This window comes from Strigops habroptila, chromosome 3 (genome assembly GCF_004027225.2).
Source record: "Strigops habroptila isolate Jane chromosome 3, bStrHab1.2.pri, whole genome shotgun sequence".
Lineage (NCBI taxonomy): Eukaryota > Metazoa > Chordata > Aves > Psittaciformes > Psittacidae > Strigops > Strigops habroptila.
Window position 1 is genome coordinate 85418797 of NC_044279.2, and position 23152 is coordinate 85441948.

General features: G+C 43.9%; 1 protein-coding gene across 1 annotated transcript in view; it reads right to left on the minus strand.

Moving 5' to 3' along the window:
- The window catches only part of CFAP299 (cilia and flagella associated protein 299), a 156295-nt gene extending 133521 nt beyond the window's left edge, over positions 1-22774 (minus strand). Inside the window, 2 exon segments of the mRNA XM_030479600.1 lie at positions 21307-21361; positions 22688-22774. Coding sequence (XP_030335460.1) covers positions 21307-21361; positions 22688-22774 — 142 coding nt within the window.
- Positions 22775-23152: the final 378 nt, after the last annotated feature.

Sequence of the window (23152 nt, forward strand, 5' to 3'; positions counted from 1 at the left end):
CTACCACCAATAACAATAATGATAAGGGAAATAACAAGGGGAGAGAATATAAAACTAAAAGTGGAACGGAAAAGAAAACCATAAACACAAGTGATGCACAATACAATGCTCACCACCTGCCAACTGATACCCAGCCCGACCCGAGCAGCGATCTGGGCCTTCCAGGTAACTCCCCCCAGTTTCTATACTGGGCATGACGTGCTGTGGTATGGAATACCCCTTTGGCTGGTTTGGGTCAGGCGCCCTGTCTCTGCTTCCTGCCGGCTTCCAGCGCCCCTCCTCACTGGCAGATCACGAGATTGAAAAGTCCTTGATCAGAGTAAGCATTACTTAGCAACAACTAAAAACATCGGTGTGTTATCAGCATTGTTCTCAGACTAAAGTCAAAAACACAGCACTGCACCAGCTACTAAGAAAGAGAAAATAACTGTTACGGCTGAACCCAGGACAGCATTTATTTTCAGGCCATAGTGATCATATACAAAAACACAAAACCCACAGATGCAGTAGTCATGTCAAAATCAATTTACTTGTGATCTGAAGGCAGCAGAAATCAACAGTGATCTGGCTGGAATGGGGCGGGGAAGAGGTGTTATGTGCTTTTCTAATTAAAGAACAGTGTTCCTCTCAATGATGGTTTGGGGTTTTTTTAAGATCAATTGTGCATAATAAAGCCTTTCTAAAGTATTTTTATCTATTAATGGCATAAGGTTTAAATGTTCATAACCTAATCAAAGGTCTGTTCAAATACTACAGCAACCAGAATAGCCCACTGCTTCTAACTCTGAATGCAAAGGGAGAAATAAAGTAATTGCTCAAAGCGTGTAAGTGCACCTTTTTACTACTTCATTCCTCTGTGTGGTTTCCTTTTAGTGAAATCCATTCTGAAGGATGTCAGTGGAACTTAGGTTGGTTTTGTGGTTCAGGATTTCACTTGAATCCAGTCAGAGACATCTGCCAGGGGAAGGATCCAGGTTGACACTTGGAAACAATAAAGAACTCCAAACCATAAATTTTCCCAGTTTTTATCTTTGATACTTGGATCCTTTTTTCTGAATTTGCAACCTAATCACTTGCTAATAGGGATGCAAGCTTGTGCCTGCACAGCTGTACCTTCCAATAAAAAAGGATTGGCCACAGCACCCAGCTACTGCCCATTTCGGCTGTATTTACTCACTGAGCAGTACCACAGTTCCCTAAAGTCTGATCTTTATCTGTGGAGATCACAGAGAATTACATCACCTCTTTGCCTGCAAGGAGATGAGGCCTCTTGCTCTGAGAGTCAGCTCCTCATCATGGCTTGCAAAGCTGTATCCTGTGCTTGCTGCACTGGGCAGCAATACTTGGGCAGAAGTAGCGTGAGCAGCCATCAGGACCCAAAGAGTTTGGTCCTGTAACACAGATTTACTCCTGCTGAAGGTCTGGAATACTTTGGGGTAGAAACCATAAACCACAAGCCATATGTGCACACTAAGAATAAAATCAACAAGTGCTCACTAACGTTGTTTTAACTGGTTAAGGGGTAAAAAGTCTGCACCACAGGTTCTTGCAAATCACCAGTGTGACGTCTGTATGTATGGATTTAAAATACACCTTTCCAAGTTTTAAGTCTTCTAATGTATAGCACAATGTATAGTACAACACAATGCTACCTTTGCAGGTATCGTTCTGCCATTAAAACTGAACTTGGAAAAAGCACATGGAACATCTTAATCCAGCTTTATATAAAAACTGTCTTGTATATTATGTTATAGCCTGCTTAGAAAAAACAGGCCAGCCCCAATAACACAAACGCATTAAAGAAGGTATCAGGTGTTGTGGTCATGAAATAAGACTTCTTGGTAGAGAGGAACTGTGGCTTTTGATCAGAGCTGAAACCTATTAAAAACAAATGTTAGAAAGTGAATAAAAATTTAGTATTTTTACATTGCCTTTAAGCTTCTATGAAGGAAGGAGTGAAATCTCTGATTAAGTGAAGCCATTTGCGGGATTACACTACAACACTGAGTGGCTGTACTTACACATCGTATGCTGTATCTATCCAGTTTTGGAAGTTTGCCATCACAGGAATTCAAACCCAAGCCACCTGGCTATAAAGTACAAGTGAAAACCTCTTGAAATTCAAACATTTAATCTCTGTCTCCTAATAAATTCAACAGAAGTGCTTAAGGCACTTGTCTCTTGACTTCCTACAATCAGCTATAAGCACAGTGCCACATAACTGGAAAATGACAAAGAGACATTCTAGCAAATCCCCTCACGTTCTTCAATGGTCAAATCCTTTGCTGGCCTCTCTCATGTGCACAAGAAGAAATGGAAGATACTTGTGATGCCTGTGGCTGGCTCAGAAAAAAACCCCACAACAACTGCACAGTAATCCCAGGTTTGTGTGAGCTACAGCAGTGCTCAGACTCAGAATTTCACCAGTAAATTTGCATCAATCCTAATGGTCTCTCTCAGTTAACCAAGTGGTATCAGGCACATCCAGAATATTTCACGGCTATTACCGTCTGTCCTTTTTACTATCACAGATGGCTGAGAACCAGGAGGCAAGGACAGGATGTCTGCTGGCACATTTCTGCTGTCAGAAGCTTAGGGCCTCATACTTGAGTGCACACCAGCACCTGTTCACCCTGCCAGCAGCTAGGACCAAATGCTCCGAGAGTAGCAAGGAACTGCTCATTCAGTAAGTAAGAGTCATGAATGCATTTTTATGATCAATTCTGTCCCAAAGAAAGCTCCATATCCTTGTCTTCCCCCAGACACATCTCACTAAGTCTTGCCCTCTGGCTCACAAACAGCATCTTCTACAACCTTTCCCTTGATCATTTTTACCAAAGGAATACAAATTCAAAAGTTCAAGACCCCAGGTCTCAAGACTGCACATCACCACCTTTCTTTATGGCTTCATCTTATTAATTTCTACTTAGTAAGAGCTTACTGTGTTTCTGTGATTCTCAGAAACATTTTGAAAAGCTTCCTTACAAAGAAAAAGCAGCTGCTAGAAGAAATCTATTCCTTAGATTATGAAACCTGTAAGTCAAGGGGCAGAACTGTCGCAGACAGCTTTGTTTGCATGTCTTCTCACGCAGATAGTCCTAAGTGGAATTGTAACCAGCAACATCTTCCAAGGATTCCAGGTGACCATACCATCAACTTCTACTGTATTACAGTATCATCTAGATTATTCTATTTTCTTTCGACAAGCATGTGCATCAGAACACAAGAGCTGCAGACCAACCCCATCTGATCTTACGTCCTCCTCGCAATTGCATTTCATGCTATGCCCTATCCTCTAAAACCTTGCCAAAGTTTGAGTACAATCCACTTTACGGTGCCTCACACCCATTTACTGGTTTGCAGCTTACACTGGTTTTATAGTTCTTCTCCATTGTGGCTGAAAGGCTTTAAAGCTAATGATTTCCAACTGCATATTAGTCAATTTTTCAAAAGAGAGAAAAAGTGATGTCATCTTCAAAGATGCAATGACAGGGATTTTTGTGGTTTGCTTAATATTAATGTATGGATTCCTGCCACAGAAACCAAGGCAACCATAAAAGCAATCAATCCCAGGTAATACTGGCAATAAAGAGGGAAAAAAACCCATATATATATACACATACTTATGTATAAAAATATTACCATATAGGAAATGCCGTTGAAACACTCTCCAGACTGTATGCAACTGCTTCCACTTCCTAATACAGGTAATTCTTGCAATAGTACTTAATCCTTACAAACACTGGAGATAAAATCCTGGGCTCATGTCTCTTCACAGGTATTGTGGCTTATAAAACCTCTGCAGATTTTTCCATACATACACAAGCTTCAAACCAGCAGCACCTCTGATAGTACCTGCCTGTTGCTGTCTGATTAGTCACTTTTCTGATGATTTTTAAACAAATTGCTGCAGTGCCAGAATTTCTGCTTTTTAATTTACATTATCATACGACAGGAAGCATGTTGGGTTTTGTTTTCCAACTGATGGTCTGCAACAAACTCTGGAACAGAAGGTGAAATGTTCCTTTGGTGCCACCCATGAGATTTTAAGTTGAATTTCCAAGTTTAGGCTTTTGCAAGGTCCCAGGCAAACTGGCCAGTCGTGGACTTAGCAGGAACTTGGAGTTAACCAGTTTGTCGTGATAAGCTGAGCACCATTTCTAGAGTGGCTGCTGTCCCAAAGTGTTGCAGGTATGCAGTCACTTAGCATTACCCAAGGCCACCCCAAAAGCACAGAAACCGCACGTAGCCCAAATTCACCAAATGTGTCTGATGAAAAGTGCCATCAGAAGCAACTGTGACAAGCCAGAGAGTATCATCTCTGAGAAGCAGAGGCAAGAATCAGCTCCACAGCAGGTAAAACACTGAAAACAGTTCAAAGGGTTCATGAAATGAAGGAGATACTTGAACAAACAGAAGCTACTAGATGTTTATATTTTCTTCAGTTGTTCAGTGCACTGTATCAGTTACTTCGGCTTCAAAAAGAACAATTAAAACACATCTGAGAAGCGTTACAGAATTCTGGTGCCCACACAATTATCTCCACAGCAAAACTTGGGGCTAATGTGTTGCAATATGCTATTCAAACAGCAAACACTTCCTTTCCTACGATAGAAGATAATCCAGGAATTTAATTTGTGAACTCCCACGTGGCTGTCTTCCACGTTCCACATGCCTCAGGGCAACAAATTCTTTAATACTTTTTGCACCCTCAGGGGAATGTTCCAGACGTGTTCCAAGAGGAGCTCCCCTTCATGTAACCACATCACACAATAACAAGCAAGAATTCCTCCTGAAGCCAAACTAAGATTATACTGCAAGTTACCTAAACACATGATTGTTTCAACATTTTACATGCATTTGTTACTCTTGCCACTTCCTCCGAGTACAGTTGAAAAAAATCAAATGGGTACATTCTACAATCTGCTCCCACAAGAAGGATGCTACTGGAAACAGCCAAGCAGCACTCCAAAAACACAACAGGAGCCAAAATTTGGTGCTGGAGCAGAAACTGTTCAGTGGAACAAAATGTCTTGATCCACAGAAGGGATCAAGGATTCTGTGCCTGTCAGGTTAGCATCACTGTTCATGATTATTCATGAACATGGCAGTGTTCAAGGCCAGGTTGGACAGAGCCTTGGGCGACATGGTCTAGTGTGAGGCATCCCTGCCCATGGCAGGGGGTTGGAACTGGATGATCTTAAGATCCTTCCCAAGCCAAACCATTCTATGATTCTATGATTTGCAGTACCGTAATAAGCCAGGTCTCCTCTAACACCATAAGTGCAAAGGATGTTCTTAAGCTTATCACCCCTCTCTTAAGAAAATCATCAAGTCCAGTCTGGCCAAAAGGGCTAGATATTAGTACAAAAAGAAGCAAACATTGAAAGAGCAGTTTCAACAATGAAGTATACTAAACTGCAGAGTAACGTCTGCAGTAGAGATCAAAAGGTTCTTTAAATCATTAAGGCACACTCAAAGAACCATCAAATGTACAAGGTCTCTGGTTAAAATAAGTAGGTGGAAGTAAAAAGCAGCAAAAATTTTTAAAATAGTCCTTTAGAATTGACTGACAGAACTCCAGCTGGGGTTTTTGTAGTTTTGGGTTTGGAGGGGGTTGTATTACTCAGAGTGCAGCCCTTATTTTTTTCCACTAACACCAGTGCATCTAAGCTTCAGGTATTTTTTAAAAACACACACACATTCACAGAATCACAGACTGGTTTGGGTTGGAAAGGACCTTAAGACCATCCAGTTCCAACCCCCTGCCATGGGCAGGGACACCTCACACTAGACCATGTCGCCCAAGGCTCTGTCCAACCTGGCCTTGAACACTGCCAGGGATGGAGCAGTCACCACTTCTTTGGGCAACCTGTACCAGTGCCTCACCACCCTTACAGTAAAGAACTTCCTATATCTAACCTGAACTTCCCCTGCTTAAGTTTAAACCCATTCCCCCTTGTCCTGTTGCTATAGTCCTGATGAAGAGTCCCTCCCCAGCATCCTTGTAGGCCCCCTTCAGACATCGGAAGGCTGCTCTGAGGTCTATTCATCCTCCAAAAATAGATACCAAAGAGGAAAGTCTGCTGTTCATATTTAACACACCTACCTTCCATACATATGAGTATTTCACCTGCGTAAAATAAGTGTAATAATGGGCAGTGCTCTTACAGCTGAATTCCTAGATGTTCTGGATACATTGCCTACCTTGAGGATCAGCCTGCACAGACAGAGCTGCCAAGAAGGAAAGAAAGAACCCAACGATGCTTGAGTCCCTTTCAAGCTGGTATTCTATGATTCTATGAATGACATGCCTAAGGATGAACCCCACTCTTTGAGTTAGACAAGCACCGAGTACATCAACCATTGCTGAGTTAGTAAAACAAAAAGAAAGAGGTAAATTTCATAAATTATACACAAGTCATACACAAAACTCATCCTTCTCATGAATACAAACTGAAATATTAGTTTTTCCAGAAAGTTCAGTGCAGCAAACAGACTCAGCTTTCAAGCCCTTCAGGTGAGAACTACTATGCTCTGCTAAGTTACCAGGATGAAATGCATTTTTGGATTGTAAAAGCAAAAATAACCAGACTTGCAAAGAGTTTTGCAGATATAAAAACCTTTTCCAGTAGATGTTGACTAAAACCAAGCAGCAGAATAAGGCTTCTCTCCCATTGTCTTTATTTAGAACAATACATTGCCAACACAACACTTGTGTAATTCATACAGTACAGCAGTGCATAAAGCCACACCACCACCACCTCTGTCCTCAGAAAGGATGTTTGCACTATTTTTGGAAACTACTCAAGAGCCAAGAACTGGCTCTGCAGGAACTAATTCCACATAACCAGAAGACAGCTGGGACAATGGGTCTCTATTCCTAGCTGGACCCTCTGTACCCACAAGAGCTATGGCTGGTGACAACCACAGCTTGTCCCCAAGTGGCAATAGTTAGAAAAATCAACTGGATCCCATCTGCTGGTAAACCCTAAATACAAATGGACCAGCACAGTCGGCTGGAGCTGCAGTAGGAAGGAACCTGGACATGACTGCTGCCACATGGCTGGTGGGGACCCAGAGCCCACACAAGCTTCTGCTGACAGGCTGCCCACCACTGCCCATGGCCTTTCCCAGTACGCTCAGGTCACTGGTGTGCATACTGCTGACAGTCCAACACCTGCATTCCAAGGGGGGCAATCGAAGCGCTATTTCTACTGGAACCACACATAGGATCTGCCATGTTGAGCTGTGCACTTCAGTTCTGATCCATTCTGCCAGAACACCGGTAGAGATCTAGGCTTCTAAACATCTCTCCCGTGGCCTACTCACACACCACACACAGCACCAGCAAATCACTGCCATGTGAACATACTCACTGCACTGTATTTGGGAGTAAAGGGTGCAGATAGATAGACTGATGAATTCTTAAACCCCCACACTGGTAAAAACTCATGTTTTCATATATGTTCAATGCAAATCATTTTATGACCTTTTAATTCCGCAGCAGTTTGTTCATGTTCTGTATCTCTCTTTTTCAGTGTTCATGAAGAGATGGAGGAGGCAAAAAGTATGGTCAGGGAAGAAGAAATTAAGTTAAAGGCTTCTCTTCACGCATCTAGTACCTGTCAATCAGTAGTGATTTCATTTCCTCTGGGGGAAACTAATACTTGTGTCTCCTTAATGTTTAGCAACCTATTTTCCTATAGCATCTCAGGGCTTGGACCATCTATGTGATCTATGAGCTTTCATGCTGGTTCCCTGGTACGTTTGGGGTGTAAGATTCCATCCATGCACTGCTCAAGTACATGGAGTGTGACATTCAATCTGTAGAAGGTCACCAGCATGTAACAACTTAGCCGTAGATGCCGGGGGTGCCAGTCGGTGTCCTTGGGTGCAGGCTTTTGAAATCAGGTACTTTTGTGGAATGCCTTTTTATGGGCCAGGCCTTGAGGGAACGCTCCTTCTGATTTCATTGTTTTGGGAGATATATCCATGAGACACAAAGAAAAATGAAATTTCTGCAAGAGATAGCTTGCAGTAAGATGAAGGGTAAGCACCAAGCAAGCCACATTAGCATTACAGCCTCGTGTCTCCCTGCCCCGCATCCCATCGCCCTCCCAATTGTTTGATCTAACATAAGCAGATGCCTGGATCATCAACATTCAGGTTAAGACAAAATCTCTCCTTGATTCTTGATTCTGAATTAGCCATCTATGTAAACATAATCCTAAATTTTGCAAGAAACCTTTGAGTTTGACAGTTTGGACTTCAGTTTTTAGCCTCGCCCGCTGAGGAGTAGTCCTTGTTCAACTTGTGGTGCCCTGATTGTGAGGATTTACCAACGCACCATTCAAGTTATTCAAGGTGACTGCTTTTCCTTCATGACTTTGCCACAGGAGTCGCCTTTTTTTATAGCAGTCCACTTTTGTGCTGCACATGTCATGGGGAGGATGTATTCATTTAGCTTTCAAGTGTTCAGTTAGCACTTAAAGGTGAAAAGTTACTTTTAAAAAGTGAAATACAACACTCCATAAAGTGTTACTTTACCTTTTTAACTTTTCCCACTCTTTTACTAGGAGGAAATAATTAGGTTAAAAAAAATATATATATATCCTGAAGGAAATATGGGCCTTCTGCCACTCTTTCTGCATGGAAAAAAAGAGTCCCAGTGAAAATATATGAAGAAAGCTTTTTCTTTTTTCCTGCAACATTTCAGCTGGAATTACAAACAAAACAGCACCAAAATTATCACGTTTATTTTCCTGTCCGTGAACTTGCCTTGATAATTACGCTTGCTAGATAATTTCTGTCTGTCTGGTTCTATAGAGAACTCAGTATGTCACTTGAACAGAATAAGGGAGAGCTGATGTACAGGCAAGCTGTGAGACGGAGGGGGGTTTGGACACATGGATTTTCAACATGCCCTTTTTGCTGCATTAGGAACACATTTTGATTTTTCAGTGATACAGCAAGTTGCTAAAGTTTCCAGTTGCATTCACAGCCTGGAGGGCACTAGCATCCTAAAGGCTGACAGACATCAATTTGAATTCACACCTGCCTACATTACCTAAGAAATAATTCTTTTTCACTCATCAGCCTGAGAATTTAATATCAGTGCTGTTGCGTGATAACTGTCTTTCTCACAAAGAGTTTCAGTTATTGTTGTACCAAGTGCCATATGGACTCAATACTGGTGACTGTAATGGAATGACAGGTTCATTGAGTCTAGAGAAGCCAAAATGCTTTCTTTCTTGGTAAGTTCAGGAATTCTTTTCTCTGGTGGTGAAAAATACTCAGTCTTCTGTGGATCAGCTGTCTGCTGTCTCAGTGGATTTGAACCCTGTCTTTCATAGAGGAAAATTGATTTTTTTTTTCTATGGGAAAACGCTGGTTTACCTTTTTAAAAAGATAGCTAAATGCAGTGCATTAAAACAACTGGCTCTGCATCTAAATTCATAAATGGATGTGATGCGAGGGGCTGACTTCCGTGAGATATAGTGCTGTACTGTTGAAATTCTGTTGGCTTTGCGTGGCTTCAGCTGCTAGCCGTTGGGTTTGTCTAGGTCCTTCCCTGAGGAATTAATGAGCTTGGTAATATCCGGTATTTTCTCCACATGATGGTATTTATAACTCCATCACCTCTTCATGCTTTTGATAAGCAATTCCAACCATACCCATGTCCCAGGCTTTGAAGTACATCTTCGAGGCATATGCTTCCTCATTTGGCAGTACAGTGAAATACTCTTGACCACTGCTAACTGGTCAGGGGGTTTTCACTGGAGGCTATTGCGGTCCTTCAACACTCATCCAGTACTCGTTAGAATTGTGTAATTCATGAGTTCCTGTGCTGCTCCGTATGCTTATAAAGGTCCACTTACCTTCCTCAGTCCAGATGGTTTTGCAATCTTAAATAGTAGTAGAATAGAATACTTACAAGACGTGGAATAAAAGGCTAATCCCAATACACATATACATCTATATATATAAAATAGTACCTGCCTGTTGTAAATGACTCGTTCTCGTATCGTGGTGTTATATTCTTGTCCCCAGTTATATTCTCTATCCATTTTCCTCTCTGTCAAAAACCTCAATAAAGCAGTATAGTACTTTAAGAAGGTTTGAATTCTAGCAGACGGAGGATGCTTTACTTCAGAAGATGCTGGCAGCAGGGACTCCCTGCAAGCCAGGTTCCTTAAGTCAGGCTTATGCCCTGCCTAAGCACCTTGGTGAGGTCAGTGGTGACTTGACAAGGTACCTATGTATGGTTACAAAAGAACAGGGAGGAATGTGCTTTTTTCCTTTCACAAGCAGTAGGTTTCTTTTTTCTCTGCAGTAATGCGATGGTATTAACATGGACTTAGATTTGTGCCACAAAAATGTCTGTTTTACTGGTTGGGTTTTTTTATGACTCTCATTAATATCTCATTGCACTTTATCACATGAAGCATTTATAATCAAGGAATAACTTTGGTTTTCTCCAGATCCTTTCAGTGGGGGTTGGTTTCATTCTGTTGGTATTTATAAGAAAGGGCTAAAAACTTCCTTTCCAGTGCAAACTGCATTATATTTAGCTGTTTTCATTGGTTTTTGGGTCGTATGAATGAGGAAAGATACAAACAACATACAAAAGGATGAGACAATGTCTGATCAAGAATGAGAAGTGAAAAAAAGCCAAGATTAAGGCATGGTAAGGCCAGAGGTGAAGGATCCACTGCTGTCAGTAATGATGGCTGACGCGAGCCCAGACAGCAGGTACACAGCACTGTGCAGTCAGTGTGAGCATCAGACCATCCCAGCTGGAGAGTGTTCTGTTCCTGACTGTTCTGTGAAGAAAGCATTTGTGGAAGGATTTAAAGAAGCCTTAAATATGGCTTAGCGTATACCCAATTGTTAATATATCTGCCCTAAATTAGTTGGAATAAATGGATGTCTGATTGTAAAAAGAAGTTATAAGTGACTGGAGTAAGAGAAATAGCTCTGTGGATAAGCCAAATTCCTTCAGTTTGTTATCATAGCCTGTTATTTTGTTGGAAAGTGCTGTCACTGCAATAGCAAATTCCTGTTCTTCTGGAAAACTGTTTAGTTTTTGTGGCATCTGCAGCATCTTCAATATGAGTCCTCAATTGTATTTGATGGAAATATAACTGAGTTCCATCTGTTTAACATGTGCTTTCTACTGAAAGTGGGGCACATGTGCCAAGTGTGTGAAACCCACCAGTATCAACCGCCAGTCTCTTCTGGAATGGATTTGAACATCTTTACCACAGGAAGCAGTTGAGCCCCCCTCCTTAGCCCCCTTTCTTTTTCCCCGCCATGCTGCCCACCATGGCCATTGTGGTGCGTTCGGTTTTGGAGCTCCCCTTTAAAGCCGCCTTTAATTTTCCTGAAAAACCAAATGAAAAGGGATGGTGGGAACTTTAAAGAAAACAGGGAAAATTGCTAATGATGCTGCAGCTGTCCAGTTCTGTTTACAGTACACATAGGAATACCAAAAATGGTTTGCAGAAAGAAATGTAAGATGTTTAGCCCACAAATATGGAAAGCAGAGGTAAAAGGCTTGTAGCAACAGAGTTAACTAGAACACTGGGCAAGGGTTTTCCCCCTATCAAGGGAACGCAGCTTGAGCATGCAGCAGTGGCGTCAGGCAAACCTGGCCCCCCAGGATCTCCTGGTGTGCTCCTGCCCACCTTCTGTGCATGCCAACTGCCTCACTGCAACTCTGTCTGGGAGTGTATTGCCACCCACTTCCAGATTTGCTGCGTCCCCTGCTCTCCTTCAGACTGCCTGCCCTCCCAAACAGCAGCATTCAGCCATGAACAACCACTGTAGCAAGAACCACAGCTGTAGATTTTTCATGGCTATCAATGCAAAATGTGGCAGCTGAAACAGTGTCATCTGTCTTGGTACCACTCAGACAAGACCCTCTTCTCTCCAAAAACAGTAATTCAGCATGCAATACTGCTACTTCTCAGACACATGCTTAATTTAAGCACTTAATTAAATCTGTGGGAGTGCTTACTTCAGGAAGGCCTGAAGTCTAATGCTGTAATATGGCACACCCCCAGTATCTTGCTTTGTGTCTACAGAAGCCATTATGCTACTATGGAATGTTTTCTTCTAGAAAATCCACCCATTTACACTAGTTACACATCTGACAAAAATGTAGCAAGTTACCTCAAATCCCATTTATTATCTACTTTCTCTCACCACATCCTTAACCTTTCCAGAAAAAGTCTCCAGCTGTTAGAGTAGTTCTTGGAAATACAACAAAACACCCTTTCCTTGGAATGCAGGAGGGTAGGTGCTGAGGGCACAATACAGCTCCTGCCCAAACCCACACATCGCGGCCCTACAAATAGCACAGTGTTTAATCTGGATACACACAGCCAGTGCCACCTCCACGAACAACTGCACGTAGCAGAGGGCTCGCAGTGCTTGCTCCTGACAAACACAACGTGTGACTCACCATGGGTTTCTCTCTAACGCACTCCAGGCACGCAACCTGCAGCAGCTTCAGCTCCTCAGCATCAGCACGGCTTCCAACCACATGCTCTCTTCTGCATGCAGGGTGTTGCTGTGGCTCTAGCGCAGCTCCACAACAGAGCTGACAAAGACCTTCCACATGCCAGCCAGCAAGGCTGCTGCAAAATAATCAACATCAACACCACGTGCAACTTCTGTGCTGTCTTCATTAAGGAGAACTGCCTGATCACTAACAATCCAAACAGCCTCTTGAGGTCAGCAAGAGCTTAGTCAACCTCTAGTGCTGTGGAAGTTGATCTGTAAACATCCCTAAAATTCCTTCAGCACCTGCAGCCTTAGGGTAACAATCGGGTTGTTTTAAGAATTGCTTGTACCCTTCTGTAATATTTCCCCTAAGCAAGCGATTAATTTAGTGATGCTGGCTCAGTCAGAACCTTTCCCTTGGTTCTCTTCTCTGGCATCTTCTGTTTACACGCAGGATCTTTTGTGAGTGGCAGGTGTATAAACAGAATAGCTTCCATTAATTGCAGTGTTGCCTATAGCATGTTTCTGATCAGTGGCTGTTGTGCACCTGCAGTAATAAAACACCAAGAGAGATAATGTACTGAATTTTAATCACATGTTGCCCTGTTACATATTATGCTGTTTAAAAACATTTCCTTTACTCCTGAGCTGTTTGTAAAAGGGTTGTTACCAATTAAACACAAATAGCCTGGGGAGTGATCTTACAGTTCACACAACTTGGTTACAGTGAGTAAGTGGAGAAAAGCAGCTTGATAGCAGCTGGTATTTTTCTTCAATGGCTAACATAGTAACAAGACATTTTTTTCATGAGCCTTTCTTTGCAAGGGAAGGGAGCTGGGAAGGAGGGGAGGTATTAAAAACTCTTCCTGCACTGTAACGTGACAACTGTGTGACAATTTAGGCACTTCAGGTGGAGCGTAGAGAACGATACTATGTGAAAATAGGGTGTGTTTGTGGGGTTCTGTGTGGTTCCTACAGAGACCGATACAAATAGCCTCCTTTTCAATGTTACTGTATAATTTGGTACATGCATCTCCCACAGGGGAGCCAGACCAAGCTGACAATTCACACAACTGTGCAACCCTCTACAGAGGTGTAAGCCAGAGAAAAAATCTGCCTTGTTAGCGCACCAACTCACACACATACCATTTGAAGAAATGCACCACAATGTCCCAGAGCAGAATCAGCCCCTACAAGACAAACTAGAGCAAGAGGTTGAAAACGTTCCCAAAAATCATGCATAGCTGCATTAAGAGATGTTTTTTATGTCTGGAAGACACATGAGAATACGCCGCAATGCCTCTTCCAGTAGGCAGCAATAGCCAACAGACAGAGCTCGCAGGTGAGGAAGCACTGCTCAGCCTCAGTACTACAACTGAGGCTGGTGGGACTTGAGAGATGCTGGCTACTATAACTTTACAAGGATGAGCCTCCAGTGGATGCCAGCTCCTGCACAATAAGAATGCAAATGTACCATTAAGCTTTACCCATTGAAACCAGTCAACATGAAACACTGAGGTTCCTGCTATCCTTAAGCAGACTGGCACTCCAAACGAAATTCGGGGTTTGTGCAGCCAAGACAGCCAGACATGGAAACATTTAAGCAAGTAGCCTTGACAGATCTTTAGCTTCTGCACATGTATTTATGCAAGCCAGTTCCTTACCACAACAGAGATCCTGACAGGACCTTTTTCATGATTTGCCATTCTCTGCCTTAGAGGTGGCCAGGCAGAAAATCCTGTCTAGTCCTTAGTGTGGGCCTGTAGTTCTCATTTCACTTTGTGCAGAGAAATATTTCAGCTTAGAACTACTGTTTTGCAAAAGATTGCAATCCTTGATATACTTCAGAGGAGGAAAGCTGCTTTGTTTTTCACTTAATATAGAACACCAGAATTTTAGTGCTTTGAAGACATGCGTTCATACGGCACATTAGCAGGAAGAATCTGAAAGAAGGTGCATGCATTTGAGCATCCCTGCCTTAGGCAAAGTTATACCAAAAGTAAATAGGTATCAAATTTTTTCTTAAACAATTTCTCTTTTCTATGCATTTAGCTCATCTTAGCTAGAGTTTGCACTTTTTTAATATCTATCTTGTCCAAAAGAAATCTGAACCAGCCAATTACGAACTACAGGAATCCACAGGCAAATCCACCCCCCAGTCTCCAGTTTCATTTGCTTGACGATTGCTAGCAAAACAACAAACCACCCCTCCAGAAAGGAAATACTTTTCAGCACCTACTTAAACACATTTCATTTATTTATTCCAAATATTTTCACCAAACTGTCCACAATTTCTAAAGGGGAAAAAAAGTAAAAATCTGAGGACTGACTTCTCCTTAAGCAAAGAATGTCGATTATTGCAACACACTTCCAGGTGAAAAAACATTTCTGCTAGCATAACAAATTTACAGCCTAGAGTACAAAGCTACCCAAACACACCTGGACCTCTTAAAAAAAAAAACCATTTAATATTGTATTAAGAACATTAAGGACATAAGACTTGGAGTTATCAAAACCTGCTCAGGTTTGTGTGCTACTTGGGGACAACCCCCATGTACAGCAAATTGAATGGTCCCCAGATGTAAATATATACCACTCCAAATGTGTGGTAGGTATTTGTTAAGCTCAGCTCTTTCAGAAGCCTGTGTCATAGCCTGTGGAGTCACGGCTGGAAATCCTCACTTATTCTTTCCAGGTCGTATTTTGAGTGGCTGGAAAGCACATACATACACTGATGTATGTGAAATCTAAGGTGGCAATCATGTCACCTATCAACTTGTTCCTCACTGTGCCACTTACAAATAAATTAAAACACACACACAAGAAAAAACCACCCACCAAAGAAACCCTAACCACAAAATAAAGAGCTTATTGCAGTATTTTCTTAAAATTCTGCCTAGTGACAGACAGAAGGATGGAGAAATGTTTTCCTGCCAGTCTCCCAATTCTGGACTAGACAGTTTAAAGGAACATATTGTCCTTGACTGCAGACACGGAAGCTTCTCTCTTTCCTTCAGCCTTGCCACCTGACTTGTGAATGACCAAAGGCACTGAGCAACCCAAACCTTTCACTACTCATACAGCCAGTATTAATATGTACACCTTAATGTTACATCTCCAGCCAAACATATCACTGTAGATGTTTTTGTTTCCACGCTGGGTTTAGGAAATTTCATATTCATTTCTCAAGGCATCCAATTTCATACATGGTACACAACCAGGAGAGGACTGTTGAGGGAAACACAAATTCACCATTTTCTTCATCACTTTCTTTATCATGATGACCCAAATATTTCCCAGGCCCACCCTCAACAAAATTATTGCTTTACCTGTGTCAAGAGGAACGACTTGGCACACGGATTTCCTATGGTGTTAGACACACAAGGAGGGGAAGCAGAAAGAAACTGGTCACTGAACTGATCTCTGGAGTGTAAGGTTGCCTTTATGTCTTATTTGATTACGTAGCCAACACAAGTTTGGAGAAAGCCCACAAAGAACAACTGGATCTAACTTAAGTGTCTGCTCCTGATTGTAGAATCCCAAAGAAGCTTATGAATGCCTGCCGTATCGCACTCAGGGATGATTAAGCAAAAATTAGGACAGTCAACAAAGCATCATAAATTATTGCTGTTATTACTAGAACACATAAGAAAAGAAAAAAGTGGCATTATGTTTACATGCCCATTTACAGATTTAGAGTTGCTATTTGCACAAAAGCCAAGACTGAAGGTAGGTGAAAGAGGTTATCTTTTCCTAAAGAGAGACTTGCTAACACTGCGGAAACACCCTAACCCAGACACAGATGTAGGTGGCACAATGCAGAAAAGCTTTAAGTATCAGAAGGGAAAGGGTCCAGGATTATCAGCACCTCGCACTGATGCTAGTGCTGGTAGAATTCTAAAACTTGATCAACTAATTCATCTCCTAGCATTTTCTGCAAAATGTCACTTCGAAGACAAGAAGCAGTTCTCAAGCCTGCTCCTTTCTATGGCTGGATTGCAGGAGTTGTTTCAAAATCATGACAGAAGCAGAAAGAATTACCGGATCTCTGTACCATCAGCAAATGACTGTCAAAGAGACAGTCTTTCAACAAGAGTGGGATATGCATTTTTCCTTCTTTCATTAGCCTGAGAAAGTGCCACTTCATACTGAATTGGTGAGAAAAACATGATGCTATTTTAACAGTAGAACAAGCAATAGAAATTCAGAGAGGGGAAAAACCTGATCTCAATTCTGCTTTTAGGTTTAGGGTCAGGAATGGGTCATTATCCCCTTCCCACTAACGTGCCGGTTTAAAGGACTCCAAAGGAGGGTGTGGAAAAGGAGGAGAGAAATTCAGAGAGAACAGGAAGATGTCCAAAAAACGCTATTTTGCTGGGCCAGAAGGGCCGCCATGAAACATTCTTAAGGCCTTTCCAGTTTGCTCTGTTTACTCAATCTTGAATTACCGAAACATGTGCAAGCTCCAAAAAATTCAGCTCAGAGAAGCCTTCCAACATTGATACCGATCTAAGTGTTATCTATACATTATGGGCTTATAAAAAGGGGGAAGAAAAGCTCCAAGATACTCCTGCCACAGATTTTCCTGCATTCTCCAATTCTTACTCATTCTGGTCAGGCCAAAAAGCAGACTATCAGCCACATGACTCAAGCTGTTTGGCCTCTAGTTCCAGCAAGTGCTAAGAGCTCAGAGGCACGCTGATATGAAATACAATTAACCATACTTTTTCCATAAAATCACAGGAAAAAAAAAAATTACTGGAGCTTAGTAATAGTTCTGGGGGAGATCTGGTAGGGGATAAAACCAGGAGTGGCTCTACTGCATCCGCAGGGACTTGCTTCTTCGAAGCCTCAGAGAAAGTTAGCCGGTGAATTCACTGGGAAGCGGGTACCCAGCTGCCTTCAGCGCCTTGCAGCATTTCAGACCAGGAATTAGTTGGTTCACTCCATATTTTTAATGCTACCTAAAAAGCCACAAGTGTTTAAAACAGCTATCCCTTGATCTCAACTGGGTTCTAAGACCCTGGCCCACCCAGCACACGAGAGAGTCACACACTTGCCACATGCTTGCTGCTGAAGCGGTTCGCTACACTTGCTAGTACAGACTGTACCTTTCTCCCTTCTTGGTGAAGGTATAGTCTATGCCAAAGTCAAAATTGGTTTGTGAGCTAAAATGGGAAAAGCAGGGACTAAAATCACGTCACTTTCCAAGATCCTTAGGTGTGTAAGAAAAGGTCGCTTCCTACACTCCTTTAAGAATAAGTAGATTCATCCCTTCCTGCACCCTGCCTCTGAAGGAGTATCTATGCAATACTCAGCCGCAATTTGATTCATGCAAAGAAAGCACTCAAAGAAATTTCAACCCATTGGCTATCATCTAACTGGAGAGTCTCTCCTGCAGCCACAGCAGAGTCCACGAGGCCTGCACTGGGTACAGCACCACCCTAGCAGGAGAACCAGACAGCATATCTGAAGGAAGAACCAAACTGCAAATTCAAATACTAGATACTGAGTGAAGGCCTGCTGGTTATGCTTTCTGTACACAATCACAGCCTTTAGACCATATGTGCACACATGTGAAAACCTCTAACCAATGACTTCTAAGAGAAACATCTGTATGCATAAAACCACATTCAGTATACAGAAGTATTTCTGAGCCTACACCTCCGGAGTAAAGGACCAGAAGAGGAGTAGCACCACAGGATCAGGTGCCAAAGAGCAAGGTTGACGTCAGTTGTATTCGGTAAGACACTTATGGAACATTTGAAAGCAAACTGCTCTGCAACTGTCTTGAGCTTGCAGAAATGAAATGAGCTCCCTCTTCTGATTCATTTTCCGTTTACTCTGATAAAAGGGGCAGTCTGTATGGCACCTCCTGAACAACATTATGCAAAAGATAAAGGAGAAGATGGCGACATCTGTCCAATAGCTTAACATGTGCTCCCAGGATAACCGGCACCAGGGTTTCACTCCCTCCTCTGGCTGATGAAACTTAAATCCAGGTTTTCCACCGCCCAGGAGCAAAGCCCAGCTTTGCCATTTGCTGTTCCGCTCCCACTCGTGTTTGTGTGGGAGAAACATTTCTGGGTTCCAGTCCCCGCTCCACATGAAATGGACCCATTTCAGAGGACAAAGATCCAGCACCCCATTCCAGAGCACCTTATAACTACACATTATTCTTGCATTTCCCAGGACACGCATCCCTGCATAGATGTAGCTATGCAGCATTTGTAATGTAATACCTGCCTGAGTGATACAGCCCTGATGCTCTTGGTGGAAGTAGCAGCCTTTCCTCCAGAGGAAAGCCTTACCAAGGACGGCTCCAGTTCTTCTGTTTGGGGTTTTTTTTCCCCCTTATCATAGTCTACTTGTGCCACTACGCAGTCATATGAGAGCTCAAGTGCTGTGAATCTTAAGTAGAGGGAGGCCTCTCCTGGTTACATTAGGTAAGGCACCAAAACCCTGAAACAGAGACAAGATTCCTATCCTGTGATGCAGGTGCAGCAGTAGAAGGCGCAGCAGTAAAAGGTTGCCAACCAATACAGCCTGTAAATCGTTTCGGACCAGTAACAGATAAATCTCAAAAATAAAATGGGAATTATGAAAGCCTACAACAAACACGGCAGCTACACATAATAACCAGTGGCAGATCACGAAGCCACAATGCAGCAGAGGCCATATATATTGTGGCTGTTGGTTTGTTTCAGTACTTTCTAGCAACTGGAGCTTGATGCTGATGTTGTGCAACACCAATAGGGTACACAATGCCTACGGGCTCATTGTGTTTGCACCAGTAAGGCACACAGGAAGCACCGGCTGTGGGAACCCCATTGCTATGAGTGTCAGCCACTTGCAACCTGTTAAACACAAGTTTGTTCCCAAAGAGAATACAAAAAGTCACTTATCAGATAACACCTCTGTGGTTTGATCCAAATAACCTCTCACTGTATGAATTGTCCCCAGTCATATATCCCAGCTTTGACTTCAAAGACTCACATTGTTTTTCTCTGATGAAGGAGATGATTGTGGATGGGAAATAGCCCCGTCAACCCTTTTGCATGGGACAGCAGCATCTCAGCGATTGGTGGGGGATTGAGGGGAGCACCAAAACAGAAATCCTGAAGGCACCAGCCCAAGGAATTTTGTCTCACATGCAAAAATTATCTGGGCGGTAAGAATTAGCAGTGCCAGTTTGAGTCCTGTGCAGTTTGAGACCAGCCCAACTCAAGGGAATTTTTTTCTGCTCAGAGAAATTCACAGGTACATTTTTTCAAGCAGACAATTCAGAAGGCTCGACAGCAGCAATTCCAGACACAGACATTTGGATAATCTGCACAACCAAAGGCAGCTCAATAGGGCACAATCCTGTGAGTCAGCCCTGACATCTCTGCCTACAAATTAATGGGAAACTAACCAAAGAATAACCAAAACAAGAAGGACAGTAAGACAGAATACCCACTTGAGACATCAAGGAGAGAGACAACTGCATCATGCCTTTGGTTTTGCAAAATTAATTTCTCCATATAGTGACACAGTTAATTCTTTTAAATTAAAAATCTTGCTTTATACCCGAAATACGAGTTTGATATAGGATTGTGCATAAAGCATGGCAACAGCACATGTTTTAGGCCCACAAAGGCTACAAAAAGCATTTGATACATGCTGTTAAATTATTAAATTATTATTTCACTATAGCACAAAAAGGGAAAAGCATCACAGGAGAATAAGCCTGCTCAGTGGCTCTACTATTCACCAACCACGCTTTTTGTAGCAAAGCACCAAAAAACAAGTTCACTCTTTATGGGGGTTGTTCATTTATTTTTCTCAGGATGCAAAGAAAACAAAACAGAAAAGGAAATGGCTAAATGTTTTAAGATTTGCAGGCTAGTTAAACAGAGAAGATGCAGAAATCAAGAGGTAGGGGGGAACTAGCCACAAGATATGATAAAGCTTTATTGCAAAGCACTGAATTCTCAGTGCAATATGAGTTTTCATGGAAAGTGCATGCTGTAGCTATACACACAGTAACTAGTATGAAACAGCACAAGCCAAAACAAAACAAAAGCTTAAAAAAATGCATTGCACTGCCTCAACTTCTGTTGTCAGAGACTTTTTGAGAGGCAATCAGCCCCCCCTCAAAGGCTTTTGGAAATGGAAGTAGAACAGTTTACATAAAAGAGCAGGCACTCGGAACCCTCATGTAGTCCAACCTATACAAATCTCTTCCCAAGTGCTCATTGCACAGATCTTTTTGTGATTTGCTTCACCTGCCCTGTGTAAAGAGAGCACTCCCACAGCAACCCCAGTCTCCCTGAAACAAGGAACCAAGATTACCCATTGCTGCTGACAGGAAAGAAACTCTAGACTACATTATTCAATAAACTCTGTCCTCAACACCTAACAACCAATTAGCAAAGAAAGGGTATCTTCCCTTCTCATATGCCACCCCTTTTCCATCAGTATGTTCCGTGCCTTGTAACCATCAATCCCAGGAGTCTGAGAAAACACACATTGCTTGTCTACAACTTTGAAAGGATGACCAAGGTATTAAAGCACATTAATTTGTAACGAAGTACCAGTACTCAGGTATCTCAAACACCTAAAACACACCACTGCCTCATTACTCTTGCACTGGTATTTGAGCCTAGGGGAACTGTGACAATCAACAACAGCACACTTACACATCCCCAGGTCATGGAGCTGTCCTGAACGCAGGAGTCAGCCTGTGGGGGTGTGTAGCTGGTGTTCCAATGCCTGTTTGACACAGGAAGGCCATCAGAGCAGGCCAGTACTTACCTGCAGGGCCCCGCCACCGCCTGGGGCCTCGACCTCCTCCTGCCGCAGCACGTGCCTACGGCTGCAGAAATCCTGCTCCAGCAGCTGCCGCTGCACCACCTCACCCTGCAGGGAGAAGACGAACAGAGCCCGGTCACCGCCAAAACACCAAGGCTGCACCAGCCTGTCCCATCCACACCTCCCCATGACCAGGCCCCAAACCAACTCACATGATGGGGGAGACCCGAGCGCTGCCTCATCAGGGGCTAGATGCTCAGGGTGGTCAACCTGCCACAGCCTTGGGTCCTTCTACCACAGCCCAGGCAGCGGCACACACCCCTCCACAGCTGAAGCGGTTTGTTGCCCACCCTCCCCTGCTCACCCTCATCTGCTCATCATACCTCCCATCCCCACAGGAGAGGAACACCAACAAATAAGTGCTGGGGCTGAGGTATTTCCTTGGGGGTACCTGATTAGCCCTGAAAGGCAAAGCCCCTCGGGAAACTCTCCCTAGGCTGCCAGCCTCCTTCCCCATTTCTTAAAGGCAGCAGGAACAGGGAGCTGCTTTCTGAAAGCATACCCATAAGAAACGCACCTCTAAGTGTGACACACAAAACCTTCTGCCACTTGCCCCAAAATCCCCTCCACCAGGCAACGTGATTTTTAGAGGTCAAAATCCCAACACTTAGTACCCTCTGAATCACAGAATGGTTTGGGTTGGAAAGGACCTTGAGATCATCCAGTTCCAACCCCCTGCCATGGGCAGGGACACCTCACACTAAACCATGTCGCCGAAAGCTCTGTCCAACCTGGCCTTGAACGCTGCCAGGGATGGAGCAGTCACCACTTCTTTGGGCAACCTGTGCCAGTGCCTCACCACCCTCACAGGAAAGAACTTCTTCCTTACATCTAACCTGAACTTCCCCTGTTTCAGTTTAAACCCATCACCCCTTGACTTATTGGTACAGTCCCTAATGAGATAATCTCTGTGATGGCACTTTTTCAGCCAGACATGGCCTTTGGAGTGCTTAGGCTTCAAAATCATGCTTCATAAGCACTGGGCAAGACCTTATTCCCAGTTTAAGGAACCAACTCTGTCTCAGGCTGGGGGTTCACCTGTACCCCAGAGCCGCCTCCCTCCTGTGGGGAAGCCCTCTCGGGGCAAAGCAGAACGCCTTGTTTCCCAAGGGACCCTTGCACCCAACACCCAGCAAACGCTTCACGCACTGACAAGGTGCTGGCTCCCCTCTGGGGCTGAGCCCTGACCTGCTGCTGCTGCTGCCGCCGCTGCCGACAACCGCCGGAGCACAGGCCCGAGGCCCGCAGAGGGTTCTTGCCCCACGTGAGGTAAGGGAGGCCGGCCCCTGGGGAGCCCCGGGGCGGCGTCCTGCCTCCCACTGACTTGCAGCGCTGCAGGTCCTGGGTTCTCCTCGCAGTCGCACAGGCAGCGCCGCCGGCAGAAGAGAGCGAGAACCGCCGCCGCCGCCATCGCGCCCGCTCACCTCCGAGGCATCGCTCGAGCGGCGGCGCAACGGACGCGGCACGCGGCGCCGCGGCCCGGCCCGCCCTATCGGCGCGCGAGCGGGCGGGGCCCCGCGCGGAGGGGGCGCGCGCGCCGCGGCGTTGCGCGAGAAAGGGGAGAGGGGGCAAGGAAAGGAGGGAAGGAGCGGGAAAACGGGGCACCCACCCCGTGCGCGCACTAGTACAGACGCGTCCGCGCACACGCGCTCGTGCACGCACACTTGTACACACACACACTCACGCACGTACACACACTCGCGCACACACGCCCCCTGTGCACGCACCCTCGTGCACACTCCCCGTGCACACACACCCTGGTGTACACCTCCCCGTGCACACCTCTCCA